Below are 12,752 nucleotides of genomic sequence, written 5' to 3'. Positions count from 1 at the left end.
ACTCCTGGGTATCTTGTGAGGGCTTACAATTTAGTTTTTGTGTGCGGGCTGCTTTTTTGGATACTTTCTCTCTCTTTCTTAGTGTGTGCAGGCTGTCATCCCCTTGATACACTGCTTCCGTGTGCTTCCAGGGAGATGGAGGCAGTGGGCAGGGCTAGTAGTCAGTGCCTGGTTACTGGGCCCTTGACAATGGCAAAGACCCACAGGAAGGTGGCTCAGGCTACTCCTAGTTGCAGCATCTTGGTGGTATCAGTGACCGTCAGGCAGAGGTAGGTGGCACCTGGAGCATTTGGCAGTGGCAGCGGCAAGATGTGTGGGTTCCCAGGGGCATGAGAGCAGCAATGGGTGGTTGTGGTTGCAGTGCCTTCCTGTTTGGTGACCTCTGAGGTGACTGTGGCCATAGGTGGTGTCTGTTCACAGATCCCTAGTGGTGGTGGGCCATGCCCACCTCTGGAGTCTGATATGACTGTAGACCATGCAAGAGGTGCTCGGTTGCAGGTAGCCCGAAGAGGAAGCACCACCACCCATGGCCTGTGTAAGAAGGGCCTGTCACCTCTACCCCTCTCAAACAGGTGCCTCGCCACCCATAACCCTGCCCTTTGAGAGTCCACTTGTGTACAGAGACAGATACTCCTGTGGTGATTTGCCCCTCCTCCTCCCAATCTCCCCAACAATGGCGCCTTGCTTCTGTGGTTCCCTTGGCTGAGGCACTCCCCTCCATAGCCCTTTGCACATGCTCCTTACCCCCTTAGGCTGTCTCCACACAGCCAACCCTAGTCCTTGTCCCAGAACTGACCTCCAGAGCCTGAGTCTCAGCACCCAGCCCCTTTCTGAGCATCTCAGGCTGTGGTGTTCTAGGGCAGTGGCACCAATGGTCTATGTGGCTCTCTCTCTCTCTGCTTTGCCCTCCTCTTTCCAGCTGTTGTGCTTTTCTCTGAGGCTCTGAGGTCCCTCTCTCTCGGCTGATCTCCCTGTCAGGTGGCTTCCAAGGGTGTGGGTTCCTTTCTTCTTTCTTAGCTCCCTCTCAGGAGCACTAGTCCCATCCCGATTCCCCCCCCCCCACCCCACTCTTTTTTTTGGTCCCTTTTGTTCTACCCAGTTATGTGGAGGGTTTCTTGCCCTTTTGGGTGGTTTAAGGTTTTCTGCCAGCATTCCATGGATGTTTTGTGCGAATCATTCTACACACAGAATGATTTTTTTCTGTGTTTATAGAAAATGGTGAGCACCACTGCTTACTCCTCTGCCATCTTGATCTCGCCCCCCTCTGTGTTTCTATTTAAAAAGTAAAGATTTCTGAGAATTATTTTGCTTTTTTTGCTTTTTTAGGACAGCAAGTGCAGCATATGGAAGTTCCCAGGCTAAGGGTTGAATCAGAGCTCTAGCTGCTGGCATACACCACAGCTGCAGCAATGCAAGATTTGAGCCACGTCTGTGAACTGCACCACAGGTCACAGCAACACCACCTCCTTAACCCCCTGAGCAAGGCTATGGATTGAACCCACATCCTCATGGATACTAGTTGGATTCGTTTTGCTGGGCCACAGTGGGATTTCCCTGTTGAGAATTATTTTGATTTAAGATAGAATTTGTTTAAAATCCCTGCCTGACGCATTGTGTTAGACGGAGTTACCATTATCCTAACGTTAAGGATCTATTGTTGTTACATGATGAGTGTTGTCAACCTAGAAAGTTATCACCTTACTGCAAAGCACTGAATAGTTATTGTGTATCTCACTTGGCCTTAGAAGTTGTAGCCATAGAAGGAATGTATGGTAGAAGTGTAATCTTACTGAATTTATGGTCTGTTTAGGAACATAAAATAGTTTCATTTCTGGGAATGGACCATGTTTTAGTTGGTTTCTTTTTAGGGCCACGCCTGTGGCATATGAATGTTCCCTCGCTAGGGGTCAGTTGGAGCTTCAGCTGCCAGCCTACACCATAGGCACAGCAACATGGTGTGACCTATGGTGTAGGTGCATCTGTGACCTACACCAGAGCTTGTGACCACACCACATCCTTAACCTACTGAGGAAGGCCAGGGATCAAACCTCTATCCTCATGGACATTACATCGAGTTCTTAATCCGATGACCACAACGGGAACTCCTTGTTTTGTTTTGTTTTGTCTTTTTTTGCTATTTCTTTGGGCTGCTCCCACGGCATATGGAGGTTCCCAGGCTAGGGGTCAAATCGGAGCTGTAGCCACTGGCCTACGCCAGAGCCACAGCAACTCGGGATCCAAGCCGCGTCTGCAACCTACACCACAGCTCATGGCAACGCTGGATCGTTAACCCACTGAGCAAGGGCAGGGATCGAACCCGCAACCTCATGGTTCCTAGTCGGATTCGTTAACCACTGTGCCACAACGGGAACTCCTGTTTTGTTTTGTTTTTATCACTCACTGGTAGCATATGGAAGTTCCTGTGCCAGGGATTGAATCTGAGCTGCAGCTGCTATTGTTGCCAAAGCTGCAGCAACACCAGATCCTTTAACCTACTGTGCATAGCTGGGGATTGAAGCTATGCCTCTGCTGCATCCAAGCTTCTACATTCAGATTCTTAACCCACTGCACCACAACAGAAACTCCTTGATTTCCCAGGAACAATGACCAGAGTTTGTATATGAAATGATATAGAAATTTGTCAAGGAAGTTCCCATTGTGGCTCAGTGGTAACAACCCAACTAGTATTCATAAGGATGCAGGTTTGATCCCTGACCTCACTCATTGGGTTAAGGATCCGGCATTGCCATGAACCATGGTATTCCTTACAGACGCGGCTCAGATTCTGGCATTGCTGTAGTGTTGGCTGACAGCTGCAGCTCTGATTTGACTGCTTGCCTGGGAGCTTCCTTATGCCACAGGTGGGGCCCTAAAAAGCAAAAAAAAAAGAAAGAAAGAAAGAAAAAAGAAGAACGAGAAGAAGATTAGTCAAGTATTTGGTCATTTGGTCATTCTTGAGCCAGTCATTGTGACTGGAGTAATGGAGTGATCAGATTGCCCAGGCCTGGGTCATGAGCCTCTGCCTCTGGAGAGGAGATCATAGGGCCAAGCCCTTCTAACAAATTCCAAGTAGGAAAGAGAGTTTTATAAGCAGAAAATGGAGTAGGCTTCCAGGGAATTAGTGCAGGACTGACAACAAACTTGATGTCCACTGCAGGGAGATAGTGAGAAAATAGATAGAGCTAGAAAACAGCCTTCTTTTGAAAGAGATGATCTATAATAGGAGGTGATAATAGTATGTCCGTGTGGTCAATATGAGGATTAAATTAGTCAGTGAATATAAATCCGAACACTATTTGGCACTATAATACTAGAAATCAACAAGAAAATAATTGCAAAAAACACAAACTCCTAGAGGCTAAACAATATGCAAGTGAACAACCAGTGGATGACTGAATAAATCAAAGAGGAAATCAAACAATATGTATAGACAGATGAAAATGAAAACACAAAGATCCAAGAACTATGGGATTTACCAGAAGCAGCACTTAGAGGGAAGTTTATAGCAATACAAGCCTACCTGAAGAAAAAAGAAAATTCTCAAACAACCTAACCTTACACTTAAAGCAAGTAGGAAAAGAAGAAAATCAAAATCCAAATTGAGTAGAAGGAAAGAAATCATTAACATCAGAGTAGAAAGGAGTTGCTGTCGTGGCGTCAATGGAAGTGAATCCAACTAGGAACCATGAGGTTTCGGGTTCAGTCCCTGGCCTCGTTCAGTGAGTTAAGTATCCAGTGTTGCCATGAGCTATGGTGTAGGTTGTAGATGTGGCTTGGATCCTGTGTTTGCTGTGGCTGTGGTGTAGGCCAGCGGCAATAGCTCCGATTAGACCCCTAGCCTGGGAATCTCCATATGCTGTGGGTGTGGCCCTAAAAAGCAAAAAAAAAAAAAAAAAAAAAAAAAAAGCAAAAAAAAACAAAACAAAACAAAATGCCAAAACTCAGAGTAGAAATACATGAATTAGAAAGGAAGAAAACAGTAGAAAAATCAGTGAAACTAAAAGCTGGTTCTTTGAAAAGATCAACAGAATGGACAAACACTTTTCCAGACTCATCAGGGAAAAAAGGACTCAATAAAATAAGAAATAAGAAAGGAGATGTTACAGTGGACATCGCAGAAATACAAAGAATCATAAGAGACTGCTATAAGCAACTATAAGCCAGTAAAACGGACAACCTAGAAGAAGCGGACAGACTCTTAGGTACAGCGTTCCAAGACTAAACCAGAAAGAAAAAGAAAAAAGTGTACAGACCATTCACAAGTACTGAAATTGAAACTATGATTTAAAAACTTCCAACAAAGGGTTCCCTTTGTGGCTTAGTGGTTAACGAATCCGACTAGGAACCATGAGGTTGCGGGTTTGATCCCTGGCCTTGCTCAGTGGGTCAAGGGTCCAGCATTGCCGTGAGCTGTGGTGTAGGTTGCAGATGCAGGCTCGGATCCCCTGTTGCTGTAGCTGTGGCATAGGCTGGTGGCTACAGCTCCGATTAGACTCCTAGCCTGAAAATCTCCATGTGCCACAGGAGCGGCCCTACAAAAGGCCAAAAAAAAAGAAAGACAAAAATAAAATAAAATAAAAATAAATAAAAACTCTTAAGAAACAAAAGTCGAGATGGTTTCACAGGCAAATTCTATCAAAAATTTAGAGAAGAGTTAACTCCTATTCTTCTGAAACTGCTCCCAAAAATTTCAGCAGAACACTCCTAAACTCATTTTATGAGGCCACAATCACCCCAATGCCAAAACCAGACCAAGATACTAAAAAAAAAGAAAATTACAGGCCAATATCACTGAACATAGATGCAAACATCCTTAACAAAATACTAGCAAACCAAATCCAACAATACATTAAAAGGATCATACACCATGATCAAGTGGGATTTATTCCAGAGAGGCAAGGATTCTTCAATATCTGCAAATCAATCAGTGTGATATACCACAATAACAATTTGAAGTATAGAATCCATAGGGGATCATTTCAAAAGATGCAGAAAAAGCTTTTGGCAAAACCCAACACCCATTTATGATCAAAACTCTCCAGAAAGTGGGCATAGAGGGAACCTGTGTCAACATATTAAAGGCCATATGTGACAAACCCAGAGCTAACATCATTTTCAATTGTGAAAAGCTGAAAAATTCCCACTACGACAAGAATATCCACTCTTGCCACTGTTATTGAACATAGTTTTTGAAATCCTAGCCATGGCAACTGGAGAAGAAAAAGAAATAAAAGGAATCCAAATTGGAAGAAAAGTAAAACTGTCACTCTTTGCCTATGAAATGATACTGTACATAGAAAATCCTAAAAAGGCCACCAGAAAACTGTTAAAGCTTATCATTGAATTTGGTAAAGTTGCAGGATACAAAATTAATACGCAGAAATAAATTGCATTTCTATATACTAATAATAAAAGATCAGAAAATGAAATTAAGGAAACAGTCCCTTTTCCCATCATATTAAAATACCTAGGAATAAACCTACCTAAAGAGACAAAAGACCTGTATTCTGAAAACTATAAGATGCTGATGAAAGAATTCAAAGATGACAAACAAATAGACATACCATGCTCTTGGATTGGAAGACTCAATACTGTCAAAGTGACTATACTCCTCAAGGCAATCTTTAGATGCAGTGCAATCCCTGTCAAATTGCCAGTGGCATTTTTCACCAAACTAGAACAAAAATATTTTAAATTTGTATGGAAACACAAAAGACTCTGAATAGCCAAAGCAATTCTGAGAAAAAATAATGGAGCCGGAAGAATCAGGCTCCCTGACTTCATACAATGCTACAAAGCCACAGTCATCAAAACATTATGGTACTAGCACAAAAACAGAAACATAGATCAGTGGAACAGGATGGGAAGTCCAGAAATAAACCCATGCACCTATGGTCAACTAATCTATGACAAAGCAGGCAATAGAGAAAAGAAATTCTCTTCAATAAGCGGTGGTGGGAAAACTGGGCAGCCATCTGTAAAAGAATGAAATTAGAACACTAACACCATACCAAGAAACTCAAAATGGATTAAAGACCTCAATGTAAGACTGGATACTATAAAACTCTTAGAAGAAAACATAGGCTGAACACTCTCTGCCATACACCATAGCAATATCTTCTCAGATCCACCTCCTAGAGTAGTGAACGTTAAAAATAAACAAATGGGACCTGATTAAACTTAAAAGTGTTTGCAGAGCAAAGGAAACAGTACACAAAATGAAAAGACAACCCACAGAATGGGAGGAAATATTTGCAAATGTAATGACTCATAAGGGATTAATCTCGAAAATGTACAGACAACTCATACAGCTCAGTATTTTTTAAAAATGCAATAAAAAATAGGCAGAAGACCTAAATAGACATTTCTCCGAAGAAGACATACAGATGGCTAAAAAACAGATGAAAAGATACTGAACATTGCTAATTATTAGAGAAATCCAAAACTACTATGAAGTACCTACCACCTTTCACCAGCCAGAATGGCAATCATCAAAAATTCTATAAACAGTAAATGCTGGAGAGTGGGCAGAGAAAAGGGGTGGATGGGAATGTAAATTGGTACAACTCTTATAGAAAAGAGTATGGAGTTTCCTCAAAAAACTAAAACTAGGAGTTCCCATTGTGGCTCAGTGGTTAACAAATCCGACTAGGAACCATGAGGTTGCAAGTTCAAACCCTGGCCTCGCTCAGTGGGTTAAGGATCCAGTGTTGCCATGAGCTATGGTGTAGGTCGCAGATGTGGCTCGCATCTGGTGTTGCTGTGGTTCTGGCATAGACTGGCGGCTACAGCTCTGATTGGACCCCTAGCCTGGGAATCTCCAGATGCCGCGGGAGCGGCCCTAGAAAAGGCAAAAAGATCAAAAAAAAAAAAAAAAAAAAAACCGAAAAAAAAAAACCAACTGAAACTAGAACTACTGTATGATCCAGCAGTCCCACTCTTGAGCTTCTATCTGGAGAAAACCATAATTCCAAAATATCCATGTGCCCCACTGTTTATTGCAGCACTATTTACGGTAGCCAAGACATAGAAGCAACCTAAATGTCCATTGACAGAGAAACGGATAAGAAAATGTGTACATCTATACAATGGGAGATTACTCAGCCATAAAAAAATAAATAATGCAAGTTGCAACAACATGGATGGACCTAGAGATTATCATTCTGTGTGAAGTTAGTGAAAGACAAACGTAATATGATGTGACTTACATATGGAATCTTAAAAAAAGGATTCAAGTGAACTTATTTGTAGAACAGAAATAGATTCACAGTCTTTGAAAACAATCTTGTGGCTACCAAAGGGAACAGGTAGGGGGAAAGGATGAACGGGGGTTGGGGATTGGCATATGCACAGTGCAGTGTATGGAATGATAGGCCAATGGGGGCCCGTTGTATAGCACAGTGGAACCTACCAAATAATCTGTGTGGTAAAAGATTCTGAAAAAAAAAAAAAAAAGATATGTGTACAGGTATAACTGAATCACTTTTTTGTATTGCAGAAATTATTATAGACTTGTGAATCAACTATGCTTTAATAAAAAAAAAAAAAAAACCCAAAACCTCCCTCTCAGAGATCATGGGACAAGCAAGTAGACAGTACGTGTGGAAGGGGACAGGTGATTTTCTGCAGATATCTCTGGCTGAAGGTTCTGGCTAAGTCCCACAGAGCAAGCAGATCACACAGCCATGGTCAGGGGCCCTGATCTCGAGGTGACACCCTGAGTATAAATTTGGACTCTGCTACTTCCTCACTCCGTGACTTCAAGCAAGTTCTTTAACTTCTAAGACTTTTTTTCTCCATAAAATTGGGTTATTAGTGCCTGTTGCATAAAATTAAATGAGAAAATATTAATAAAACCCTTAGACAAAATAAGTGATATCATTTAGCAAAAAAAAAAAAAAAGAAGTGATATAATAATGCACAAGATTTTTGGAGTGCCTGCTATGGCACAGTGGGTTAGTGAACCTATCCTGTCTCATGGTGTTTACTGGTTCAGTATCTGGCCTGGTGCTGTGGGTAAAGGATCTGACATTGCTGGCAACTGTGGCATAGGTTGCAGATGTGGCTCAGATTCAGTCCCTGACGGCCGCAGGTTTGGCTGTAAAAGAAAAAGAAGGTAAGGATGGAAATTAGAAATGAAAGATAATAAAAATTCAGTCATTCAGATTTTTTTTTTATTGTTATTTCCCCAACACAATTTTTTTTTTCCACTGTACAGCATGGGGACCCAGTTACACATACCTGTATACATTTTTCTTCCATTGTCATGCTGTGTTTTAAGTATCTAGACATAGTTCTCAGTGTGACACAGCAGGATCTCATTGTTAATCCATTCCAAAAGCAATAGTTTGCATCCCTTAACCCCAAGTTCCCAATCCATCCCACTCCCTCCCTCTTCCCCCCCTCCCAGGCAACCGCAAGTCTATTCTCCAAGTCCCTGATTTTCTTTTCTGTGGAAAGGTTCATTTGTGCTGTATATTAGATACCATCATTCAGATATTTTTTAAAAATTTCCATGAAGAAAACTATAAAATGTTATTGAGAGACCTTAAAGAAGACAAATTAATGGACGAATCCACCGTATTCATGGGTTGGAGACTCAATTTGTTAAAAATGTCGATTTTCCTTAATTTATGATCCTGTATAATCCCAATCAAAACTTCAAACAGGTTTTTTATTTCATGTTTGTTTTGTTTTAGTGTGCAACTTGACAAACTAATTCTAGAATATATATGGATGGAGTTCCTGTCATGGCACAGTGGAAATGAATCTGACTAGGAACCATGAGGTTTTAGGTTCAATCCCTGGCCTCATCAGTGGGATCTGGCTTTGTCATGAGCTGTGGTGTACGTCGCAGACATGGCTTGGATCTGGCGTTGCTGTGGCTGTGGTGTAGGCCAGCAGGCAGCTGTAGCTCCGATTAGACCCCTAGCCTGGGAACCTCCATGTGCTGTGGGTGCGGCCCTCAAAAACAAAAATAAAATATATATGGAAATGCAGAGAGCCAAGAATAACCAAGACTTTTTTTTTTCCTTTTTCCTTTTTAGGCCCATACCTACAGCATATGGAGGGAGGTTCCTAGGCTAGGGGTCAAAGCGGAGCTACAGCTGCCTGCCAGCCTACACCACAGCCACAGCAACATCAGATCTGAGACTTACACCATAGCTCACTGCAATGCTGAATCCTTAACCCACTGAGCAAAGCTAGGGATTGAACCCACAACCTCATGGTTACTAGTCGGATTCATTACCTCTGAGTCTTGACGGGAACTCCAGGAATAGCCAAAACTTTCTAAAGGAGAAAGTAGAAAGATACTCTCAAATATGAAGACTTATTATCAAGTCAGTGTGTTACGTTCGCAGGGGAATAGTGACAGTCCAGTGGAATGGGATAAAGAGCTCAGAATAGTTTGTGTGATATGAGCATTTGATTTCTGTTAAAAGGTCTTTTCAGGAGATGATGGGTCTGGAGAATTAGTTAAATTGGATTCATACTTTGCACTATATGCAAAAATTAAGTTTAGGTGTATTATAAACGCATGAGGCAAAACAGTAAGCTTTTGGAAGATGACATATTTCATGGCTTCAAGGTTAGGAATGCCTTCTTTTTTCCCCTGAAATACATTTTATTTTATTAATTTATTTTTATTGAGGTATAGTTGACATATAACATTATACTATTCAGGTGTCGAGCATAAGGATTATGTATTTGCATATATTACAAAATAATCACCATTAGCATCCATCACTATACTTAGCTGTAACTTTTCTTCTTGTGATGAGAACTTTTAAAATCATCTCAGCCAGTTTCTTATATGCTATATAGTATTAACTATATTCACCATGCTGTACAGGGAATGATTGTTTATCAAAACAAAACACAGTAGGCATTAAATATAAAGAAAAAGTAATATATTTGTATACATTTAAAGTTTAAGATTGAGAATGTTTATCCAAAGACATTAGGAATATGGAAAGATCAGAGTTCCCGTCGTGGCTCTGTGGTCAATGAACCCAACTAATATCCGTGAGTATGTGGGTTCGATCCCTGGCCTTGCTTAGTGGGTTAAGGATCCAGTGTGCCATGAGCTATGGTGCAGATCTGATGTTGCTATGGCTGTGGTGTAGGCTGGCAGCTACAGCTCTGATTGGACCCCTAGCTTGGGAACCTCCATATGCTGTAGGGGGAGCCATCAAAAGACAAAAAAATCCAAAAAACAAAAAAGGAAAGGTTAAAAAAAAAAAAAGTCAGCTGCAGAGTAGGAGGAAGTGCTTCTAACACATGATGAATCCTAACATCACAATTTTGAACAAAAGAAACCAAACTGAAGGCATATCCACTGTATGATTCCATTTCTGTAAAATTTAGAAAAGGAAAAGTCACTGCACTGTTTAGGAACGAATACTTACTTAGGTGGTAAAATACTAACAAAAAAACAAAACTTTTTCTTAATTTTCACAAAGACAAGACAGAAGGAGGGCCTTTGGGCTTCCATAGATGTTTGCTTCATAATTTCATTAAATTATGCATTTATGTCTTGTGCACTTTTCTATTTTTCAATGGAATAGAGTTTTTTTTAGAATATAGTGTAAGTTTTGCCTTTTTGATGGTTTATTTGTCTAAAAAGGTATTGGTAGGTTTTTTAAAAACTTTTCTCCTGTATTTTGGAAATCTTTGTAAAAGATCCTATTAGATAGGTGCAGATTTAGGATAGTTTCATAAAATCAACTCTTCAGACTTTTAGTTTTAACAAAGCAGAAGAACTTAATCCGCACCAACATGGAAATTCGGTTGATGTCTCTCTGCTTTCAGAAGTGTCATCAAAGCTCTGATACGAAAAGCTGAATCTTCTGGTGGTTTTATTGTTTCTTTTATTCTGCTTAAAGCAATCAGTGCTAATTAGTTGAGTGAAGGGGATGAAGTGAAACTCACTGGCTTATTAAAAAGAACATAAAGGCAGGAGGAAAGAAGAAAGGGCATATGTTGTAAATACGTAGACTGTAAACCGAGTATCAATAGTGAATATGGTCAAACTAATGAGTGTTACTGTCGCCTAGCCAGTTGCGAGACTACATCTCAAGGCTACTAAAGAGGGACTGTGTCTGCTCAAATAGAGGCAAAGTGTTCTTTGTATCAGTTATAAGTTACTCGGTTTTACATTTAATAATTATCCCTTAAGACATGTTACTTTAACTCTTGAATTATTTCATCAGGGGTTGTGCATTCATGATGGAACCTGGAAGTCAGCAGTTTATGGTTTTGCAGATAAGAGTCAGTTGAAGAAACTACGAAATGAGTCACATCTGAAGCCTGTCCCAGTTGTTGGTCCAAAACTGAAAAGAAGGTATATTATCTCAAAAATCTATTCTTCAGTTTATTGAAGCATGTTGTTGATCTGGCTGTTAATAGCATATGCTGCTAAGAAAAACCTGGAGGTTTTTTTTTTTTTTTTGTCTTTTTGTCTTTTGCCTTTTCTAGGGCCGTATCTGTGGCATATGGAGGATCCCAGGCTAGGGGTTGAATCGGAGCTGTAGCTGCCAGCCTACACCACAGCCACAGCAACACGGGATCCGAGCCGCGTCTGCCACCTACACGACAGCTCACGGCAACGCCGGATCCTTAACCCACTGAGCAAGGCCAGGGATCAAACCCGCAACCTCATGGTTCCTAGTCGGATTCATTAACCACTGCGCCACAACGGGAACTCCTGGAGATTTTTTTATCATGAGCTCAGGATAGCTAAGACTTGATGAAGCACTTCCTCTGTTTCAGATACTCTTTTATGTGTTCACATTTCAATAAAGTACAATTGATATGTTACCCCAAGGCTAAGTACTTCGTATATAATAATAAACATGGATTCTGAGGAAAAAGTGGTTTTATGACCCTTCACTACCAATATCAACATTAAACATCAATTAAATTTTATGCAGTAAAAAGGTGATGATCTTATGGACATGAATCAGGCAATCTTTTAATAGAATTCGTATGTGAGAACTCTAAACTCAGAGTTTGGCTGTTGAAATGAGTTTTCCTTTGAGCATTGTCTAGGGAAATTGATGGGGTATAAAATGTGGTTAAACTCTACATGTTAAGTGCCCATGGTGTGAAGCCTACTTCATTTTTACACCTTGTCACTTGTTTGGATGTCGTTGTAGAGGACAAAGGACAAATACTGAAGTAGTTTTAATTAAGAACAGGTCTACCATCTTCATTGTTGTTATTAACTGCTTCTAGAAAGGTTAAGGTTTTTATTCTGGAATAAACCAATTCAAGTTGTGGTCACTATAAACAGAGAAGTTGCAGCATGGGTCTGTCTTGCAGGTGGCCAGTTTCTTACTGCAGAGAACTCAACAGTTATTCCATTCCTTTCCTGGGAGCAGATGTGTCTGTTGTGAAGCAGACTCAGCGTTACTTGCGTGAAAATTTAGAGCAGTCACCTGTAAGTGTACATGATTTATTTTTTAATAAAGAATAGTCTATATTTGATTCAGTTCCTCTATCAGTTTATTGAGGATTTTTATGTTTATAAAGCAAAGAAAAAAGAGCTAAATACTACATGTTTCATTTCTGTAAGCATAAAGAATTGGTAGTATATAAAGCATTTTGTATTTTATGGGGTTGGTAATGGCCTCCTCCCATAATTCAGATCTGGCCTGCTGAATACCTTTTTTTTCTTGGTCTTTTTAGGGCCGCACCTGTGGTACATGGAGGTTCCCAGGCTAGGGGCCAAATCAGAGCTACAGTTGCCA

At 40.7% G+C, this 12,752-nt stretch overlaps 1 protein-coding gene across 1 annotated transcript in view; it reads left to right on the top strand.

The window, feature by feature from the left end:
• The window catches only part of LOC125112655 (saccharopine dehydrogenase-like oxidoreductase), a 55,016-nt gene that overhangs the window by 17,854 nt on the left and 24,410 nt on the right, over positions 1–12,752 (top strand). Inside the window, 2 exon segments of the mRNA XM_047754995.1 lie at positions 11,214–11,344; positions 12,325–12,442. Of these exon segments, the coding sequence (XP_047610951.1) occupies positions 11,214–11,344; positions 12,325–12,442 (249 nt within the window).

This window comes from Phacochoerus africanus, chromosome 12 (assembly GCF_016906955.1).
Source record: "Phacochoerus africanus isolate WHEZ1 chromosome 12, ROS_Pafr_v1, whole genome shotgun sequence".
Lineage (NCBI taxonomy): Eukaryota > Metazoa > Chordata > Mammalia > Artiodactyla > Suidae > Phacochoerus > Phacochoerus africanus.
The sequence above is the reverse complement of the archived record's forward strand: the minus strand, read 5'-3'. Positions and strand labels throughout refer to the sequence as shown.